Source organism: Aplidium turbinatum, chromosome 3 (assembly GCF_918807975.1).
Source record: "Aplidium turbinatum chromosome 3, kaAplTurb1.1, whole genome shotgun sequence".
NCBI lineage: Eukaryota > Metazoa > Chordata > Ascidiacea > Aplousobranchia > Polyclinidae > Aplidium > Aplidium turbinatum.
The window spans coordinates 18,078,467-18,098,948 of record NC_137474.1 but is presented as its reverse complement, the minus strand read 5'-3'; the positions used below and the strand labels follow the sequence as shown (position 1 = coordinate 18,098,948).

Genomic DNA, 20,482 nt, shown 5'->3' with positions numbered 1-20,482 from the left:
TATTATCTTTTTAACTTTATACTGTATTACAAAATAGCAGGAGTGCGACTAAAAGAATTGTGCCTCTTCGCTACCACTACATTGGAAACAACGTAGCTCCGTTACAACTAACAAAAAAATAACGGTGCTATTGCCTACTTCGGATTATGATTGACCCATCGATTAAGGGAGCACGTCTTTTAGGTGCAGACAGTTAGGCGCCGATCAATTTGGCGTGTATACTGTGGCGTAAGGATATTTAGGTGCGGAGCACTGTGATTTAGATGCTATTCCTAGTAAAGTCTGCAGATTATATCTGCTTGGCAGGTGGGGCAATGCTTTTCACACAAAATGTTATATTGAACAGAAAAATATATTATTTTGTTAATGCGCGATTACGCGTGCCATAATTTTTATTTGTTGTTTATTTGCTCAGATCCAATGTCGGCTTATATGCAGGGCAATTAGAGCAGTAAACCACCTGATCTCCACAGGACATGTACTTCTGGAGTAGAAGTTGCCTGTTTAAAGGCGCAGCTTTTGTGCTCTACTACTCTTGATATTAGCACATCTCTACACAGGACATTTGCTATGCATCCTGAACACAAGTTGCAGCCAGATGGAACTTTACTTAATATGTCATCTTTTGCAATTACTGCTACTCGGGATGTATAGGTCGTGTGGCGAGTACGTGTAAGACGACACTCTACTACTGTTAATATGAATGCATTTCTACAGGACAGTTGTACCCTGGCTACAAGTTGCAAGCATAATGGTGCGACTTTGCTCGTTATTAAACCTAGTCAGGGTTTTTGACGGAAAACTAAGTTGCTTTTCACTCAAGCCTACCACCCGCTTGAATATAGGCTACGGTATATTTTTTACTGATGTTTAGTGTAGTTATTATTTGACTTAACTAAAAGTGAACTCAGTTATGTTCGGAAACTTGAATAATGTATTGATAAAGCTTTCGCCGACCCAAACCTAGACTAACAACAAATAAATGCCGAACACGCGCATTAAAAAAACACTATATTTTTCTGTTCAATATAACATTTTGTGTGAAAAGCACTGCCCTACCTTCCAAGCTGATATATTCTGCAGACTTTACTAGGGCTAGCACTAGAGCTGGGCGATATTGGTAAAATAATTTCAATACGACATTACCAAAAATAAAACGATATTATCTAAGTTTCGATATTTTACGGCGAATCGCAAAGCACGGCTTTCTATAACTGCATGAAAAACATACTGAGCACTGGTACTGACATGAACAACATTTATTGCAAACAATGCTGCGATTTAACTGTCGCAAACTAAAGATTTCTGGACAAAAATGTCAGCATGTTGACATTCAGGGCCGGATTTAGCTGAAGGAGGGCCCGGGGCACTTTTAGATCGGGGGGCCCCCATGCAAAAAAAAATTTTGCGCCTACGGCGCAAAACACGATCTCTACGTCTACAGTAGCATCAGTCCAGTACTGCACAGCATTTTGCAGAAACTTTAAAGGCCAAAAGGAAATAAAATAACACAAAATCACATTTTAACCACATAGGGGGGCCCTTCAAAAGTCGGGCGGCCCGGGGCAACTGCCCCCTCTAAATCCGGGCCTGTTGACATTGCAGGGTTTTAGGCACGATCTCTTCTTGGAAACAATTGAGCCACTATGTGAACAGCCCTCGAAATTAGCTTCAATCTACGACGGCAAAAACATTGCCGTCGCCAATTCAACTAACCTTGGATTGCGGCGGCAATTGCCGTATGCTTTAATTAATCAAACGAAATTTTATGCGCTTCTTCATCGTGTGTCACACGGCGGTAGCTCAGAGCATCAGGCAAGCTATTTTATGCGCTGACTATCATCATAATCCATCGTCGGTTTGTTCCCCACTAGTGGGGGTGGCCGATTGTTTCCACGCAGCAATTGTTTTATGCTCTTGTAAACTGTAAAAAACTATGCTCTTGTAAACTGTAAAAAGTTTGCAACCTTACAAATACTGGCTTAATTGTTACGCAAAAGTTATTCTTTCATCGAATGCTTATTTTTTACCGGTGTGGTTGCGAATACAAAAAGTTGTACAAAATTGGATAAATGGTTCTTCGGCACTCGGCAGTAAAGAAAAGTAATCGCGCGTTCATGAAAGGGTAGTTTTGCTTTCTCAAGTATTCCAGTGACGATGCGACAACCTCATCCTCCGATTCTGACTAGTTCTTTATCCAACAGACTTTGTGTTGCTCGCAGTATCCTAATTGTGTCGAAATTATGTGAGTGTATGATACGTAAATGGAGGCAATCTTCTCGCAGGGAGCTATTGATTTGTTACCGGTACCTGATTGAGCAATTAACGTTATTTCATGATAATTCAACGTCGCTAGATGTCGAATTAATGTAAAACAAACGTAAATTTCTTATTGGGCATTGTTGTTACGCGATATAACCCGCCGGGAAAATTAAATCGATTTGTGCTGACTCGAACGTTGAATCAACCCAAAATTTACTTACTTTTTTCCTCCAATGACTTATTTAACGTGAATTATCGTAACAGCGTGCGTATCGCGTTGCTCGCTTTATCACTACTTTTGATATTATTACATCACAACAAATCAAACAGTGCAGTCGGGATAGACTATTCGATTATTTTTTTCTCTTCTCGTTTTACATGTTTTGGTACAATTTTTTCGTAATAAACGTTCACAGCAATTGCTGAGGCAATTTCAACTTTTGCCGTTTCGCCTCGTCAACGTTTTTGCGAAGTAAAAGTGTGCTAATTTCGAAGACTGCGTTAGTGCTCACAGCAAGTAAAATAGTCCGAGGTGAGGTCTTGGTGCGATGTTTCTGCTGATTAAACTCCCGCTGCGACTGCGAGTAAATCAAACAGGAAGAAATTTTGAACAATTTTTGTCCAAATCAAGTGCTCATTTTGCGACGGCACTTTTATTGCCATAGCAGAATGGCCATTATGACGTTTGCGGCGGCATTTACCACGGCAATTGCCGTGTGCCGCCGCTAATTTCGAGGACTGAGTGAAAACACCCTTTCACTACTAACACTGGTGCTTGAATGCACAGAAGTTTTCTTGCAACTTTTGCAAGTGTAGGAAAAGTCAGTGCATTAGCTCGCCACCATGTACAGATGCAGCTATCCTTGTTGATAGTTTTTGATGCAAAATAGAGATGCAGCTGTGAGTAGCAAAACAAAATAAAGTATCTACCTAGCTGTAGCTACCGTAGGCTACGGCCGCTACGCTATGCTACTTAAATTCAGTCAGCTTGCAAGTTTCCTATCGTATTTACCGGACTTCATCCTTCGCAACAACGCAACACGTGAGAATCATTAAGCAGGATTGTGTAATCACAAAGACTGCTTGTAATGCGTAAATAATGCACACACGCTTGAAGGTTGTCTGCGCATGCGATGTCTGTGCCACTGCGCATGCGAAAATGTTGCTATAATTTCAGTGCATTTATAAACGATAAAATTGGAGCTTTGTGACTAAATATCGTATCGAAATATCGTAATATCGCCCAGCTCTAGCTAGCACTTAAATGAACGGGCGCCACAGAGCTCTGCACCTAAATATCCTGATGCTACAGTGTGTGCGCCTAACTGTCTGCACCTAAAAGACGTGGACCCTCGATTAAGCTTTACTTGCAGAATGTAAAAATCAAATACTGTAGTGAAAAAGGCAATAATAATACAATTATAATGTCATGTTATGTCCAAAATGCGCAATATGGGAAACAAAGGACATAAAATCATGCACTAACAAACTATGTGAAATATCTTATTTTAAAAAAGACAAAATTTGTAGACTTTTTAAAACCTTAACCATAAAAATGAATAATAAACAAACGAATGTCGAATATGTCCTAACTTTTGTTTTTACCTATAAAAACTCAAATCAAAGTGCATGAAAGTATGAACAATAAGTATGAAAAAAAGTGCACAAAAGTATGAACAATGCATGGAATGCTATTATAATAAACGTTTTTTAGTTGTTTTTGTTACAAAGATAATAAAAAATAGCTTAAAAAGACTTATTTAAACAGTTTGGTGCTGCTCATGTTGAGGTTTCAATCTTCCAGGTCATTTATGATCTTTGTAATCCTAATTATATAGTTAAGCAGGGGCTCTATCCACTTTTAGAATTCGAGGGGATGATTTTGGACTAATTATTGGGCTAAAATCGTCATACGTCTTAGTCAATTCAACAACAACTTTCAACTCGTCTTAGTCATTCCAACCACTCGAATGAGTGGGGTGTGATCACCCCCTCACCCCCCTTGGATAGAGCCTGTGTTGTCAAGCATACAATATTTGGTTAGTACGGTACGGTATGATATGTTTATTATTTTATGTATTCATTACTGTTATTTATTTTCAGTTGCTGGAGTCACAGTTGGTGGTGTATTTTCTTTATTGTTCAAACGTAAGTATTTAACTTTAATCTTTGCCGACAAAATGATTGGAAGCTGCATCGATCAATTTCGATAAACTGAATTAAGCGATAGATTGAGTTTCTCTTTTAGCAGCTTGATCATTATTTACTTCACAAATGTAGATACAAATAACCTGTTTTAGCCTGATACTGCGGGTTCGCTGTGGAACCTGCTCTAGGACACAGCAAACCTGCAGCGTCAGGCTAAAACAGGTTATTTGTATCCTAGAGCGGGTTCCACAGCGAACATTTGTAAAGTAAAAAAAGAATTAACTTTTATGTGACAAGGTAACACAACACGATTGTACCCCTACAACAGTTATGCCTCTTGTCTTCCTGATGTCTGTTGTATCACGTTTGTATCGCAGTGTACTTTATGTTGTCGCAATGGGCACAAAGTTACCTTGAAAACGAATGATATCATTCGTTTACACTGTCATGTCAACGTTGTCATGGAGAACACGTTCTTGGTAAAATTTATGATGCATCTTTCAAAAATACAGTCATTTCAAATTTATGCGAGTTGCTGAGTCTTGCCCGCTTTGACTTCAACATGTCCTTCTCAACCCAAAAATCTCTCCACCGCAGCACTGGAAGGAATGAGGGTGTTATAATTGATAAACAGACGTTTTAAATCGGCAGTTGGGAAAGCTCAAGGACTTGCTTCTGTCCGAAAAAAGGCCTGCACAAGTGACTTTTTTCGTAACAACGTTTCATGAGATAGCACCAACAGTCCAACACACTAAAAAAATTCATCCTTGGAGTCATGACTGGTGTTGGTGTCACTCTTGTCGGTATCAACGTGGCGTGATGTTTCCCGCAATAGTCGAATATTTCCTGCCTTGATTTTTTCACTGCATTGTTTCAATAAAAAAAAAACTTTCAAAAACGAATCATTTTTTACTTTAAATCGAAAAGTAGCAGGTAGCGAGAGTGCGTCTGATAAAATGTAGCGCCTATCTGCTACAGCTACATTAAAAAAAAGTATTCCACTACTGCTTACCTCTGTTTGTGTTGCAGGTCGTACATGGCCAATGACGTTGGGTGCTGGAATCGGTGTCGGGATGGCTTACAAATCTTGTGAATACCGATTTTCTGGTCAGAAATGTGATTACCAAAGCAATATGGTAAGTTTGTCTAGGATACTGTCAAATGAAATGTTTCAGCAGGTTTAGTGTAACTGTAAAGGCATGATGCGATAACAGTAGGCTATCGTCCAACAACTGATCGGCCGCCCACGTCATCTACAATTGCAATCTAGTGATGCACCGGAGGCTGGATATTTCGGTTAAAAAGTGTTAATTCCGGCCGGCGGTTTGATCTTTCGGTTTTATTAATATCTACCGCATAATCAAAAGTGGGAAAAGCTATGTGGAAAAAGCGGAATGGCCCGTTTCGGTGAGTCCGATTCGGTGAGTCCGATCCCTTAACGGGGGATTTTTTCAATTTTTTTTTTAAATTATCGGGTACCGTAGCCTAATTATCATTGTCGTTTTAGGGTTAGAGGTTAGGAACTCACCGAATCGGACTCACCGAATAGTAGCAGACCCTGGAAAAAGCGATCTAGTACCAAGACACTTCCTTAAATGGGCGATCTACCTAATACAGAAGCAATCACTAAAAAAACATCAATAGTTTTTTTAGGTAAAGTTTAAACCTTAAAACCAAACGTTTTTAACGTTTAGACTTTACCTAAAATACTATTGATTTGGTATCTACCTCACATAACACCATGTAACACAAAATTTGTCCTTGGGTTAAAACTATCATTTTCTTATTTAATATGGCCTAAATCAACAAAAATGAGCATTCAAAAAGTTCAAACTTCAGTTTTGACTTTATGTGATTCATTTATTGGATTTTTTGGCTAATTGTGCCTTTTTAATGCAATGGCTCCCACTATATAATATCTTTTTAAATCAATACAAAGAAGTTAAATCTAAGATTACTTATTGCTGTCTGTGTTGTCATTGTAAAACAATGACGGTGAGCGTTGTTTCAAAGATTCTATACATAAACAAGAAAAAAGGATGTATAGAACGCGATTTTAATTTAGGCTACAAACACGATAGAAAACCTAAAGGCCTGAATACCATGCTACAGGTCTTTGGTCAAAATTATTACAGAGCAGACTTATACGTCGTCGCTTAAAACTTATAACATAATTACAAAGAAATGTTTTTTTTTGAGATTGGTGATATATCAGTTTTCATTCACGTAGACGTTTCCTATGTAGTCCTCCATCATACTTTCATTGGGTGTCCGACGTTTTTTTCGTAAACAGTTGTTTGTAAAACAATTGTTCGTCAGTAATTGTTCGTAAAACAATTGTTCGTAAAATTAATTCTTTGTAAAACAATTCTTCCTAAAGCATTTTTTCGTGCATGCAGTTGAAATTTGATGTATACGAAGAAATGCTTTACGAAGAATTGTTTTACGGATTTCATTTTACAAACAACAGTTTACGAACAATTGTTTTACGAACAACTGTTTACGAACAATGGTTTTACGAACAACTGTTTACGAACAATTTGCCTATAACCCTTTTATTGTAGGCCAACTGGCCTTTATATAGCGTTCCTCAAAAACCTGATATCTTGATCAAATCTTTCACCTTGTTTCTCTGAGGAGTCGCCCTTTTTATCTTTGAATTGATCAAGGTGAGCATGTAGTGCGTGTAGTTTCAGTGACATCCTGCATCCCATATTCTAATACGCATCCTTGAGTTGATCAAAAAGCACCCTGTAGTTCTCTGTCTTGTGATTGCCCTAAAATCTGTTAACTACAGACATGAAACAGGTCCAAGTCTTTGAAAACGTTCATTTAGAAGTAAACATTTGGGTAGATTTTAATTTTGGCTATGTTTTCTATTAGCCACTATCACCTCTGACCGGAGTTAAAAAAAAGTGACCGGAGCCTGAGGTTGTTCCATCACTATTGCAATCACTGGTCTAGACAGTGAATATAGTCCTCACCCATCATTTCCCTAAAACGAACAGCAGCGATTGTCACAAAACGACTAGTGATTATCTTGATTCGCATCCATTGCAAAGCTGGCCGATGTTCAATCGGAACTCGGCTCCTTGCTCCCTCAATCAAGATGTCTCCACAGATCCATCCACCATCACTTTTGGATTACCACATATACTGGAGTAAGTGGAGTATAGGTCGATCTCGTGTATAAGTCGAACCCCTACTGTTGAGCTGAAAATCGGTGATATTTCCTTCTCCCGTGTATAAGTCAAATAGCTTATTCCCGACCCGACACTACCATTCGATGGTTCATCTAAGTATTGGCACTGACATGTCATACGGTGAGGAAATTTCAAAGTAGAGCGTAGAGTAACTTACGTTGCTGGAATATTCACGTAACACTATTCATGGCAATAATAAGTAAACCAGCTACGGTAACTTAGACACGCTATTTTTAACGAGGTCTTCCCGCTGTGAGATCAATGATTCAACAAAACGCATTGTTTTGTTATCAGACGCACAAGAATCGAAATCAGCTTATTAACACATGAAAATTAGCACTTAGCCTTCCTTTATTTAATGTTCTTGGTTGCAGATATTACCTGCATTAACGACGTCTCTTGGCGCTATTATTACCTAGCCAACCTAACATCATTGTTTCATGCGGCTGCTAAGGTTTGACATCAACTTCAACTATCATGGAATGTTACGTAATAGGAACGATTATATTCTACACGCTAAAATAAAAATGTTGATTGCTTAAAACAGCTTTTTTTGCTGTTTTGTCTCGTGAGCTTTGCATATTGCTCAATAAGTGTATAAAGTTTAGAATTGACAAGAAATCTTTAAATTTGAGAATTAAGGCTACGTTTACATGACGTTTCATTGCACCCGAAATGGAAATTTTCCGTTTCGGTTTGTCTGCCAGACTAGTAGTCTGTTTGCATGCGATGACCGAAATGAGATTCGTGGTGGTCTGGATTTCATATCGGTAGTTTCAACAGAAATGAAACCGAAATGAAGCGGTTGCGGGTCATGTAAACACACCGCAATGAGATCCTAGCAACGAGATTAGCCTAGTTAGCTTGTGGTCTGTTTGAGTATTTATTTTTGGTTATAGGCGAATTCTTCGTAAACAATTCTTCGTAAAGCAATTCTTCGTAAGCAATTCTTCGTAAAACAATTGTTCGTAAACAGTTGTTGGTGAAATGAAATCCGTAAAAGAATTTTTCGTAAAGCATTTCTTCGTATACATCAAATCTCCATTGCATGCACGAATAAATGCTTTGGGAAGAATTGTTTTACAAAGAATTAAGTTTACGAAGAATTGAGGGTTGCTTGGTTGTATATGTCTGTGGTTGAAGAAAGGTTGTTTGGTTGTATATGTCTGTGGTTGAAGAAAGTGACCTCTTTACCAAAATTGTATTACGAAGAATTGTTTTACGAAAAATTGCTTACGAAGAATTGCTTTACGAAGAAAACGTCGGACACCTTATTTTTAGTGTAACATAGGAAGAGAGAACTTGAGCATTACATCAGTGCAACAGCTTTATGTTTTTGAAATCATAATAATAGATATTTTCAACTGGGACTGGTTGTTTAAGTGAGCAAATAACAATTGCGGACCAGCAATACAACCAATCCTTCTAAGTCAGTGGTTGAAAGATACTGTATGTTATATTTGCTAACATGTTGCTTATTGTAAAACCTATAGGCTACTACTACTAGCAATTTCATTGTGGCCAAGCCTATGTAGCTTACTGGATGGCAAAATAAACTGGATTGATTGGCTAACTGAATGCTTTTTATTGTTGTTAGTGTAGCCTATTTAAGGTATAGGCTACCTTTCTCAAGACTGAGTGTCAGATGTATTTTGTTTCGAAGAAGCTATTTTTATGGCGCTGGTTGTGATGTATTTTGTTTTGAAGAAGCTATTTCTACGGCACTTCTTGTGACTTGTTGCCAATGTTATCTGCAATCATTTGAGAGATGCAAAAGACATGCACTGATGTAGCCTAGTACTAATAAAGAACAATATAATCAGTCCATAAATTAAGCTGGCCTATTCTTGAAAAACACAAGTGAATTAACTCTGAACTTGTGATGTTATTGACCCAAAAGGATTTTGAAAGTACATGTGCTGTTTCAGTAGGTGCACGGTCGTTTGGTCGACAGACATTTGGTCGACAGGACGTTAGGTTGACAGAACGATTCATTTTTGGGTTAGGGTTAGAGTCAGGGTTAGATTAGTTCTGTCGACCTAACGTCCTGTCGACCAAACGTCCTGTCGACCAAATGTCTGTCGACCAAACGTCCTGTCGACCAAATGACCGGGTACCGTTTCAGTAGTGGTTACACTTTGGAATTGCACGTTTTATTGTAGGCTACAACGCATGTCAACCAGCTTTATTTTCAGCGTACTCATCAGCCTAGTTACAGGCGCGAAAATCACTCATGTGTAGAAGCTGTATTCCTTTCGCCCGAAACCAAAAGCAGCCGCAATGAGATGGCATGTGAACAAAACCTTTTTCACGCCGCTTTTGAGATTTCATTTCGGTCATTTTCATTTCGCCTATCATGTAAACGTAGCCTAAGTTTGAATCACTGCAAAGAAACGTATTCAAATCTGTTACTACGGCCGACGCCATTTCACAATCCGTAATCTACGTCGGCAATGATTTTGCCGCAGCAAAAATGCGCTAATTTTGATGGCTGCCGAGCTAAAGACAACAGCTTGTCCCGTGTATAAGTCGACCGTCTTTTTGAAGTGAAAATCACTTGCAAAAATCTCCATTCTCCACCTGTCCTATACTCGAGTATATTTGGTATCACCCTTTTTCTTTGCAGAAAATGCAAAATCGTATTTATGCTGGTATTGCTTTTTCGTTTCATTTTTCAAAATTTTGTTTCGTAATTTCAAAATATTTCATGTCATTTCGCTTTGAAGCGAAGTTATTTTTTCTATTATTTGTTTCAATTCGTTGATAAATAGCAGTGGCGTATCCTGGTTGATTTTCGTAGGCATGCAATGGAGGGGGGGTCATAGCCAGTGTAGGGGGGTTTAGGGGCTTACCCCCCCAGAAAAATTTGGAGATTGAAATTAAGAGAGCAAGGAGGTTTTGCTATTAACATTTTCAATTTCTACGCCTAAATTCGTTGTTCCTGAAAGATTTCTGATTTCATCAGAATTGTAAGGCATGCCTTGCATGCATGGAGAATACGCCACTGATAAATAGACTGCCTGCGTTTCCGATAAACAAACGTATACTGGCTGACTGCCTAGAAGGCCTTGGAAGTCAGCATTGTTGACAGCCAATAAGTGCGAACAAAGCTAACTGATATGATTGATTTTATACAATAGTTTTTGTTGGTCCGATATAATCACTAGGGTGCGGTGAAAAATTGCATTTTGCGATTATAATATTAATTTTTACTTGAGTTGAGTGTGTTGTTTAATACGTGCTTTAGGCATGGAATCCTACCGTTGTCCTGTATTGATACTTTCATAGTTCCTATTGTTAAAAATTCAAACAAAGATACAGCTCAGCCTGAAAATTATAGTCCAATAACAGTTGCAACAGTCATTTCAAAACTGTTTGAGCGTCTCATTTTGTCTCATGTATTGTCATTTTTGCAAACTACTGATAATCAGTTTGGCTTCAAGCCAAACCACAGCACGGACATGGGTATTTTTCTCCTCAAACAAACTGCATATTCATATACGTCGCATGATACACCTGTCTTTTCCATGTTTTTAGATGCCTCTAAAGCTTTTGATAAAATTAGTCATCACACTTTGTTTAAAAAAATGATTGAAAGAAGAGTGCCTATGCATTTTGTCCGTTTGTTACAGTATTGTTACAGTCATCAAACTATGCGTGTAAAATGGGGTGGCCACCTCTCTCAGCCTTTTCATGTTTCAAATGGGGTGAGGCAGGGTGGGGTTTTGAGTCCATAGGCGCCTAACTATTTTTTTGGCCGTGGGGGCGAAAGCGTGTTTCATCAGCAGCAACGTAAATTCAGCGAAATGTCACGCAGATGAATGACGTAATTATGTCGTCACACTAGGATTGCTTTTATTGCCACACTCGGAGTTATCGCTTCGTTCGACCTACCGTTAATTATTATAAACAAAACTCAACCAAAACACATGCTATGCGTCTGCGTTGGCTAGCGGTTGATGGACTGCGACTCTTTAAGCTAAGCACCACGTAAAGTTTAGCAACGAAATAGATTTATTAGCATGAAACAAGAGACGAAAATGTTTACTAAAAGGTAAATGTAAATGGAATGAAAATACTAACTTGATCATATGCTTGAAAGTAAAATCATTCATGTTTAAATCAATTCAACAGCACGTCAACTTGAATAAATTTAAAAGTTTCTGACATCCGTAAACAGCCCTTGAAAAATACTGTAGTTACGGAGAGACGTTTGATAAGTTTTCGACTTGACATTGCTCCCTTTTCAGTACAATATCGCAACTTATGGCTGACCAGCTTTCAAGTTTCAATTCGCTGTAATACGCCCGTTTTCGTGTTGCAGATGAAACAAAAGATGCGCATATTCCCTGCCTTTGATCGGGTTTCTATGGCAACGGTCGTGTGTGCGCCATGCAGTTTGCGCGAGTCCGTTGTTGTGTTGATTATGCCGCGTGTGCGCAATGCGTTTTGTTCCAGCCCTTGTTGCGTTGGTTAGTGCAGGGCTTCCCAAACTTTTTTGCTCGCGACCCCTTTTAATCTTTTAAAAGTTTTCGCGACCCTTTACACTTTTGAAAGCGACATCGAGTCTGTTTGCAAGCGCATTAAGCTAAACGCACGCTGCGTCTACGTAGCAAATTATGTTAGTTTTGGGTGCATTCAACATCTGATGACATTGAATCGACGCAAAATGGTAGATTTTTGCTATGTCTCAGGCAGCAAAATCAGTCATTTTTACATTGATTCAACGTCTGCAGACGTTAAATCAATGTAAAAATGACAGATTTTATTGTTGTCTGGGGTGGGATTGTAGCATCGCTACTCCTTCTAGTGATTACTTATCGCGAAGCTGTTGCGGTTTGCATTTAAAAATGTTTTCCTGCTGCCGATCGCTAGTTTATCTATTGTTTTATGTATCAATGCAGCATAAAAAGTTGCTCCCACGCAGAAATATGCGTGGGGGCCTGGCCCCCACGGCTTAGGCGCCTCTGTTTGAGTCCATAGGCTTACCTCTTTTCCCTTTATGTTGATGATCTATCCAAAAAGCTTAACATGTCTAAAGTGGGTTGCTATGTAGGGAATGCATTGGTAAATCACATTATGTTTGCTGATGACCTTTGCTGCTTTTGTCCCAGTCTTGTTGGTTTACGTGAATTGATTGAAATCTGCCAAGACTTCGCTAAGCAACATGACATTACATTTAATTGTGGAAAATCCTTTGGGGTGTTATTCAAGCCCAAACATTTCGATCTGTCTTCTTCCCCAAAGATTATTGTTGACCAAGATTCGATCGAGTTTGTTGAAAATATTAAGTATTTAGGTGTGTATATCACGTCTTCATTATCAGATGACAAGGACATACTGCGACAAGTTAAATCTCTTTATTGTACTGTAAACAAATTAAAAAATAAATAGAGCAAATGTTCACGAAGAGTAAAAAATGTGTTGTTTCGCTCTTACTGTACATCTCTTTATGCTTGTCAACTTTGGCACAATTATCGCTGTTCTACGATCAATCGGATTAGAATTGCCCATAATGACTCATTTCGAATTCTACACAATATGCCTCGCTTTACTAGTGCACGTTAATGTCAAGTTAATGCAAATGTTATAACTTTTGACGCTCTATTGCGGAAAACAGTTTATGCCTTTGTGCAACGTTGTTACAAATCTCTCAATTCTCGTATCATAATAGCATTAATGTCCTCAGACGCTTTCTATATATAAAACGACATTTTTTAAGCACTACAATGATTTGTTGCACATGTCATCCAAGTGACTCCTTACGTCTTGTCTTTTTGTGTTTTGGTTTTAATATAGACAACCTTGTCTGATACAAATAAATAATAATAATAAAAATAAAAAATTTTGAATTTCAAAAAGGAGTACCGTAAGGAGGGGCTATTGTGAACACTTTTTTGGGAAAAATTTGACTAAAATCATAATGTTACGTTGTTGCAATACGATTTTGTTCTTATTTTATGGACTGAGATTCATTGATTAAGCAGTCTATATTTGATTTTGCTGAACGCTTTATTTCATGACCTTTCCGCCATTTTTCTTGGTGTTCATAATAGCCCCAACCACGGGGCTATTATTGGGGCTATGTTGAACATGCAATTGATGTACGGGGCGAAAGCATTAAGAAATTTTTTCTATGAGCTTGAAATTGACTTTCGGAGCTCAATTTTTTCGGAGCCCAATTGTTTCCTTTTGCCTCTCTTAGAAGAGCTTCGCTCAGTCATTACTTGGCAAATTTTCCTTGAACTCACAAACTTTCCTGCCTTCTTCGCAGAGAATTTGCTTGGCAAACATTCTAACATCAAGAATGTCGAAAAAAAATCCCCATTCCGCAAGGCAAACTAGGTTCTTTGACATCACAAACTCTCGTTCTGGCGTAAATAGGCTACAGTAGGGTGTGCTGCTTTCGAATAACCTTTGCCTTTTCCATTTACATGGTTTGAGAGGGTCTCAAGAGGAATTTCATATTTCTCCCTAGCCTTTCTCAAAGACACCCCCCTATCGGTTACTTGTTCCACGGGATTGTGAAGGTCTGCAGGGGAGTAGCTTTTGTTCTTGTTCTTTTGTATTCTCGAACCATAATGAAACCTGCAAAAATATGGCATTGATCTATGGATATTTCTAATTGTCGTCAAATGGGCTTGAACTATCGTGTGCATATGTTCAAAAACAAAGTATGGGGTATGACCACATGTCATGAACATTGTTCACAATAGCCCCCTAAAATCCTAAAATTTATGTTCTTCACAAATTCATGCAAAATTTTTTTACTAAACCATCATACCAAACGTAAAAGATAACAATGTAATTATAACTTATTGTGTCACTAATTGAAAAGGTAGTTTTCATCTTAAAAGCAAAACTTACCTTGCGCAGACACCAAAGTAAACGGCTTTAGTTTCACAAGTCTTTTCTAAAGGCGATTTCTTGGCAATGCAAAAGACAAAATAAAGCTTCCAAAAGTTATACTTTATAACTTTCTATGTTTAAGAGTCATAATACATGCAGATAACCTCCAAAAGTTTTTAAATAATGTAACAGAATTTGCAAAATTTCAAAAACAAACTTTTTCCTAAAATGTGCTCACAATAGTCCCTAGGTTCATAATAGCCCCACTCTACGGTAGTTCTAAAATGGTGGACTAGACCTAAGAAAAAAACATGTCCTATCATATTTTTTGGCAGTTACCCCCGACACTCCCCGAGTGTCCATGCTACCTGAGGGAGTGTGAATCGAAAGCGGCAAATCCATAAAATTGGTATAACTTGTGAACCGTAGGTGATAGAAACCAAATTTTTGGCTATATGGATTCAGAAATATTATGCTTCTACTTCAGGAAGTTTTCCTCCAAAGCTAAAGGTTTTTTGTAAACTTTAAAAAATGTACATTTTGCATATAAACTGATCTTTTTCAAACAGAGTTTTACTTACAAAAATGAAATATTTGAATTTTTTTATAAATGACATTTTTTTGAAAAATCTGAATTAGTTCTGTGTGAAAGGACCTAATGCAACCGTGGACCTGGTGTCATGTTACACAATCCACCTCTAAATCGTTGCAATCAGTATCTTTGAACTGTTCTCATTTGTTTGAATTCATTAGCCTAATTTCAAGTTCCCCCCAACAAAAGCATACTGATAAACAGTCACAAAGCAAAAGAATTAAACTTTTGGATCGAAATTAATAGTGCTTTTAGAATATTTTACAATGGTGTAAAATTTACCTTGGAAAAACAACATGAGAGTAAAATGACGAATTGAATAGCTTTTAACAAAATCAAAAAACTTTTAATGAAAAAAAATCTGCCAAATGTAGTAAATTACTGGTGCTCGTTGATGTTGATATTAGGAGAATGGTATTGTTTAATTTTAACTCTAAAATTTATAATATTGGGCTCCAGACAGGGATAGCTCATTCACCAATCCCCATTGGTTTCAAGCGCCTTGTCGAAATCAAAATATTTATCAGTTTAAAAGATTTCACACTTTCTTGATCACCATTATTGCGGACCATGAGAAATTTGGAAATAAATGACCAAATCTGATTCAAACATGTAAGAGTTAAATTGATTCTAACTTAGCAAAGCTAAAAACTGCCAAATGTGCCCCAAAAGATGTTGAAGTTGTTACCAACGAAAACCATAGCATCATTATATGGTAGATACATCAAAATTGAGAGTAACTTGTCTAATTCTAAATGTGAAATTCTGTATGATGCTAATTTTTAACAAAAATTGAAGTCAATTGTGTGTTTTGTACTGAAATGAACATCTTCTACATTGATCGTAGTCGTGTGAGCCTCTGGAGCCGAGAGTCTATCCTTTTACCACCCCAGATTCACGATGTTTCCGGACTACACTAGAAGGCTACTAGAGAGCAGCCAGTCTTTGTTTTCATTATCCAAGACGCGCAGACCTTCCACTCCATTAGGTGACTTGAAGATGGTACAGTCATTGATGATGTGGTCTGCGGTGTGTTCCTCGTTCACACGAGGAGGAAGAAGCCATTTCCCATTGAGGCATGGTTGAACGGAAAAGCCGGTACGGAGACGGTTGGGGCGCACCCATGTCTGTCTTGGTAGCGTCAGGCCGATTGGGCGTGTGTTGATGTCGGAGATGAACGAATGGTGTCTGGTAGTACTTGACTTCCATTTATAGTCCGCCCAAGTAGACGCAGAGGTGTCTTGTTCATCAGCTTTCTTGATCAGAAGTTGAGCGGCTGGCACAAATGAATGTCTTGATTTCAGTCGACGGGAGTGCTCATTTGGAGGTGCAGAAAAGATGGTTAGGCTCTGATGTAGAGACATAGTGGCTTCTTCGCGACGAAGCTCAGTAGGTTAGATGCCAGCAAGAATGGGGGGATTGTCCAATGGTGTGGGACGCAGGCATCCGGTCACTGTGCACAGAGCGCTGTTTATAGCAGTGAGCACTGCGGCACCAAACAGGTGCATATTACTCTGCTGAAGAATAGACAAGGGCAAAGTGTCAGCCCTCGTCCCCCCAGCTAGAGCCTGCCAGACGCTTGGGTAGCGCAGAGTGAGATGCTTCTTGCGCAGTGCCACCAAATGGTGGCGGTATGTGAGCGATCCGTCTAGTGTAGTGGTTCTCAACCTTCTTTCTTTCGTGGCCCATTTTTGTTTGCATAAAAGTTCTGTGGCCCATTCAGTTTTTATCTAAGAAAAAAATTACAAAAAAGGTTTATAAACAAAAGCAGCAGAACATTGCCTTTGGAATGTTTTTGGAATCTCCTTGTTGAATCCAGGTGCTGACGCTTCACACTGTCTTCTTTTCGTTAAAAAAATTCATATCTTCATCCTTGCAATTAGGATGAACTTTTTCCAGGTGAAGTTTCAGTTTTGACGGCCTCAATGAATGGTGACTAAGAACTTTACAACGTAATACACATTGTCCTTTTTCTCTGTTATCAAAAGTTGATGTACAATGTACATACTGAATGTAATTTTCATCAAACTTAAAGCTTCAAGTATTGTCAATTCCTCCACAAAATAAAATGCTGCACGTAGCCTACTAAAAAGCGGATCTGCAGAAGTTCGACAAGGCTACCGCTTATAAAGATGGCTTAATTGTAACCACAAACTAGTCTATTACATCATAAAGTGTTGTAAAAACTGAGTTGATGTAAACTGCATGTTGCAATAATTAGAAGATGATTGCCACTTTGTAGCTAAAAACAGCAGTATCATTCATTGTAACTAAACAAACACACAAGTGTAAAATTGACCATAGTGACAAAAATGAAACAAAATGTTTCAATAAATCTTTCAATTTTTCAAATATGTCTGTGGCCCACATCAAAATGCTTCTATGGCCCACCAGTGAGCCATGGCCCACTGGTTGAGAACTGCTGGTCTAGTGTCACTCATTTATATTCATTGTGTATATTTTGTGATTTTGAGCTATCTTTATGCTATTGTTACTATACAAATAATGGATTAGATTTTGGCAATTGTGCTAGTAATTCGAAAACATCTATCAATAGTGGTGATATGGAAATATCTGTAGGCTACCGTAATGTTTTTGACGTAAAATATGAGTTTTGCAGTGATTTAAAATTCCTTGATCGCACTTTGGCAATTTAGATTCTCACAATTATCATTTCAAAGGGATATTAAGCAACTTAAGTTCAAAAGTGGAACCAATTACAACCGTATCCAGTTTGCACGTTGGCAAGGCCTGTGTGATCGCAATTTGTTCATTTGTTTTCTGCAGGCGCAACGCAACAAGACGTTAGTGCAAGCTAGTTCCTCGAGTGAACAGCCACAAGTCGGCACCGACGCAAAGATCGAATGATTTACTGCCTATCTTTTTACTTTATCTTTTTCGCAATGGAGCTGCAACTGTCTTGAGCACACGAGAGAGTGATATCTTGGACGTTCACAAAATATATTTGCCGAAGTCTTGTTTGAAACGTTGGTTTTTTGCTTTCAGTTTCTAAAATCGAGTGGAGTTTTAAGTATTTATTTTCGATTTATATTATTACAATCAATTAATATGAAAACGATATTGCTGAGTTACTCTTTTTTAACTCTGATACTACTATGTTGGTCAGGTCAGGATGCATCTTGTAGCTGATTTGATTGATCTGGGAGGCAGTGTGCTGGTACACAGGGGGGTCTAGATGGTACTTTTGGACCCGGGCCCGGATTTAAAAAATTTCCTGCGACTTCAAACATTATCAAGATCTTAATATAATCAGATCTAAACGAATTGCCACCAGAGGTTAAAACAGCCATTTCAGCCGTCAGGCGGTAAAGTACCGGGCCCCTTCTGGGTATCGGGCCTACTTCAGCTTTCTGGTGGTAAAATAATCACTTCTGCCATCAAACAGTAAAATAATAATTTAGTCTAATATAGTGATTTCCCTAACCACGAATATTACCCGAAACACGAATTTCAAAATAAACAGGCTAATATTTGTTCAAACTCAAACTGAAATGGCACAGGTAAGAAGATTACTATCCCTATTTCTGCACTAAATATTAGACCAAAACCGCTTTTCAGATTGCAGCAATCATCAAATGATTGACCTAGGCCCAAACACCTTTCCCAAATCAAATTGAAAACTTTCTGACTAATATCTGCAGTGCTGTAAATTCTCTTCTGGTGAGCCCAGAATGACCAGTGAAACATGAATGGAATGGCATTGAAGTAATAGGCTACTCTAGCGCCATGTGACAAATAAAAGTTCAAAAAAGCACCCGCTAGATAGAGATAGTAAGTTTTGCGGTTCAAGAAATTTTAAGATTGCGCAAGATTTGTTAAATGACCATGCTTAAACGACAACAATAAAAGTCTGTACACAACCTTTATATTCATAACATTGTCGATGAAGGGGGCCCGAAAATAAATCGGTACCGGGCCCGAGAAATCCTGTCAACGGCCCTGCTGGTACAGAAGAGTGCCTTTGCAATGACCATCTAGCTGGGTTCTTAAAACCACGCTACTTTGGCTGTCCTAGCAAGATTATTCCATTTTTGTGCTAGCAAGACCAAGCATGAAGTTAGGTTTGCATTAATGCTCAGGCTTAGTGGCAAATAACAGGGGCAAGCGTTATTCAACAAGAATTATGATGGTAGGCTACAGTATTAAAATATTAAAACGTTGTAGGCCTAGGCCCAATAGTAGAACGCGGAACTAAACGGACATTTGCTTGTTTGAAAAAACTGCAAACAAAATAACACTTTCATATCTCTAATAAAAAGTACTTGAATGAAGGTAGTACCAAATTTAAGTCATAAATAGAGTAGACAACCGGAAACAGACATTGTCGTCGGCTGCAGCGTGGGTCAGGTGTACGTCGGAAGGCGTACACCGATGCATAGCGCTCAAGTCCGCTTTCCCGCAATGCAGGATAAAGATAAACAAACAAACAAATTCCCCACGCTCGGCGGCAAAGAGGTCGAAAAGTCTTTCTCAGTAGGCTGCTTTGTTACAAAAACTTGTCAACTAAAATGTGCTGATATTTACGTGTTTTTTAAACAATTCTGCATCTCTTAGTTTTGAACGTTGGCAGGCAATAGATCACTATCCCTCAAAAACGGAGTTTTTACATAGCCTGTTTTAGTTTTTCTTGTAGGACAAACCGGGGGGTGTTGTCACACCACGATTTCCATGTGATAATCCAAGGGTGTAATCACGAGTTTTCAGTGGAAGGCTTAGTTTTCACTCTTCTTTCATACAATCAGTGAAGGTTAAGAAACTTGCCACCATAGCAGAAATTTTGAGGAGTGTCATTGATTAGGCAAAATTATACTTTCTAACTGTACTAAAAAATGGTCTGGGAAACTAAGGTATGGTCATAATCAACACGTTTTATGTGATCATCGACCAACTGAAGAGTGCACTACAGAAACGTATCGATGCATATTCCATGGTGCTGCAGAGGTTTGGAGTTTTGACTGAGTACGACTCCATGTCTGTTAAAGACATCGATGTCGCTGTTGCAGGGCTGGTTGGTGTGTATTCAAAGGACCTGTCTTCCGACTTCCAATCAGAATTTTGTCAGTTTATGTGCTGGTATAAAGAGCAAAGACGCGATGAAACAACAGGAAGTGCTCAGAAGATGTTTAAAATGGTGCACACTAGGCTACTGGTGTTTATAATGCATTTCCGAACACTGAAGTAGCACTTAGAATGTACTTGTCTCTAATGGCTACGAATTGCTCCGGGGAACGTTCGTTTTCACAACTGAAACGAATTAAAGACTTTAAACGATCAACAATGTGTCAACAACGTCTTGGTACACTGGCACTTTTGTGTATTGAAAGCGATCCTACTCCGTAAGATTGACCTCCAAAAACTAGTTAACGCGTTTTCAATCGCACAAACGCGCAAAGTTGTTATTTAGGCT

At 38.5% G+C, this 20,482-nt stretch overlaps 1 protein-coding gene across 1 annotated transcript in view; it reads left to right on the top strand.

Annotated features, from left to right (window-relative positions):
- Positions 1–18,133, top strand: part of LOC145767264 (MICOS complex subunit Mic10-like) — a 55,707-nt gene extending 37,574 nt beyond the window's left edge. Inside the window, exons 2-4 of the mRNA XM_082579055.1 lie at positions 4,366–4,410; positions 5,440–5,546; positions 17,842–18,133. Of these exons, the coding sequence (XP_082435181.1) occupies positions 4,366–4,410; positions 5,440–5,546; positions 17,842–17,922 (233 nt within the window). The 3' untranslated portion in view covers positions 17,923–18,133. The remainder of the gene's footprint in view (positions 1–4,365; positions 4,411–5,439; positions 5,547–17,841) is intronic.
- The last annotated feature ends 2,349 nt before the right edge of the window (positions 18,134–20,482 follow it).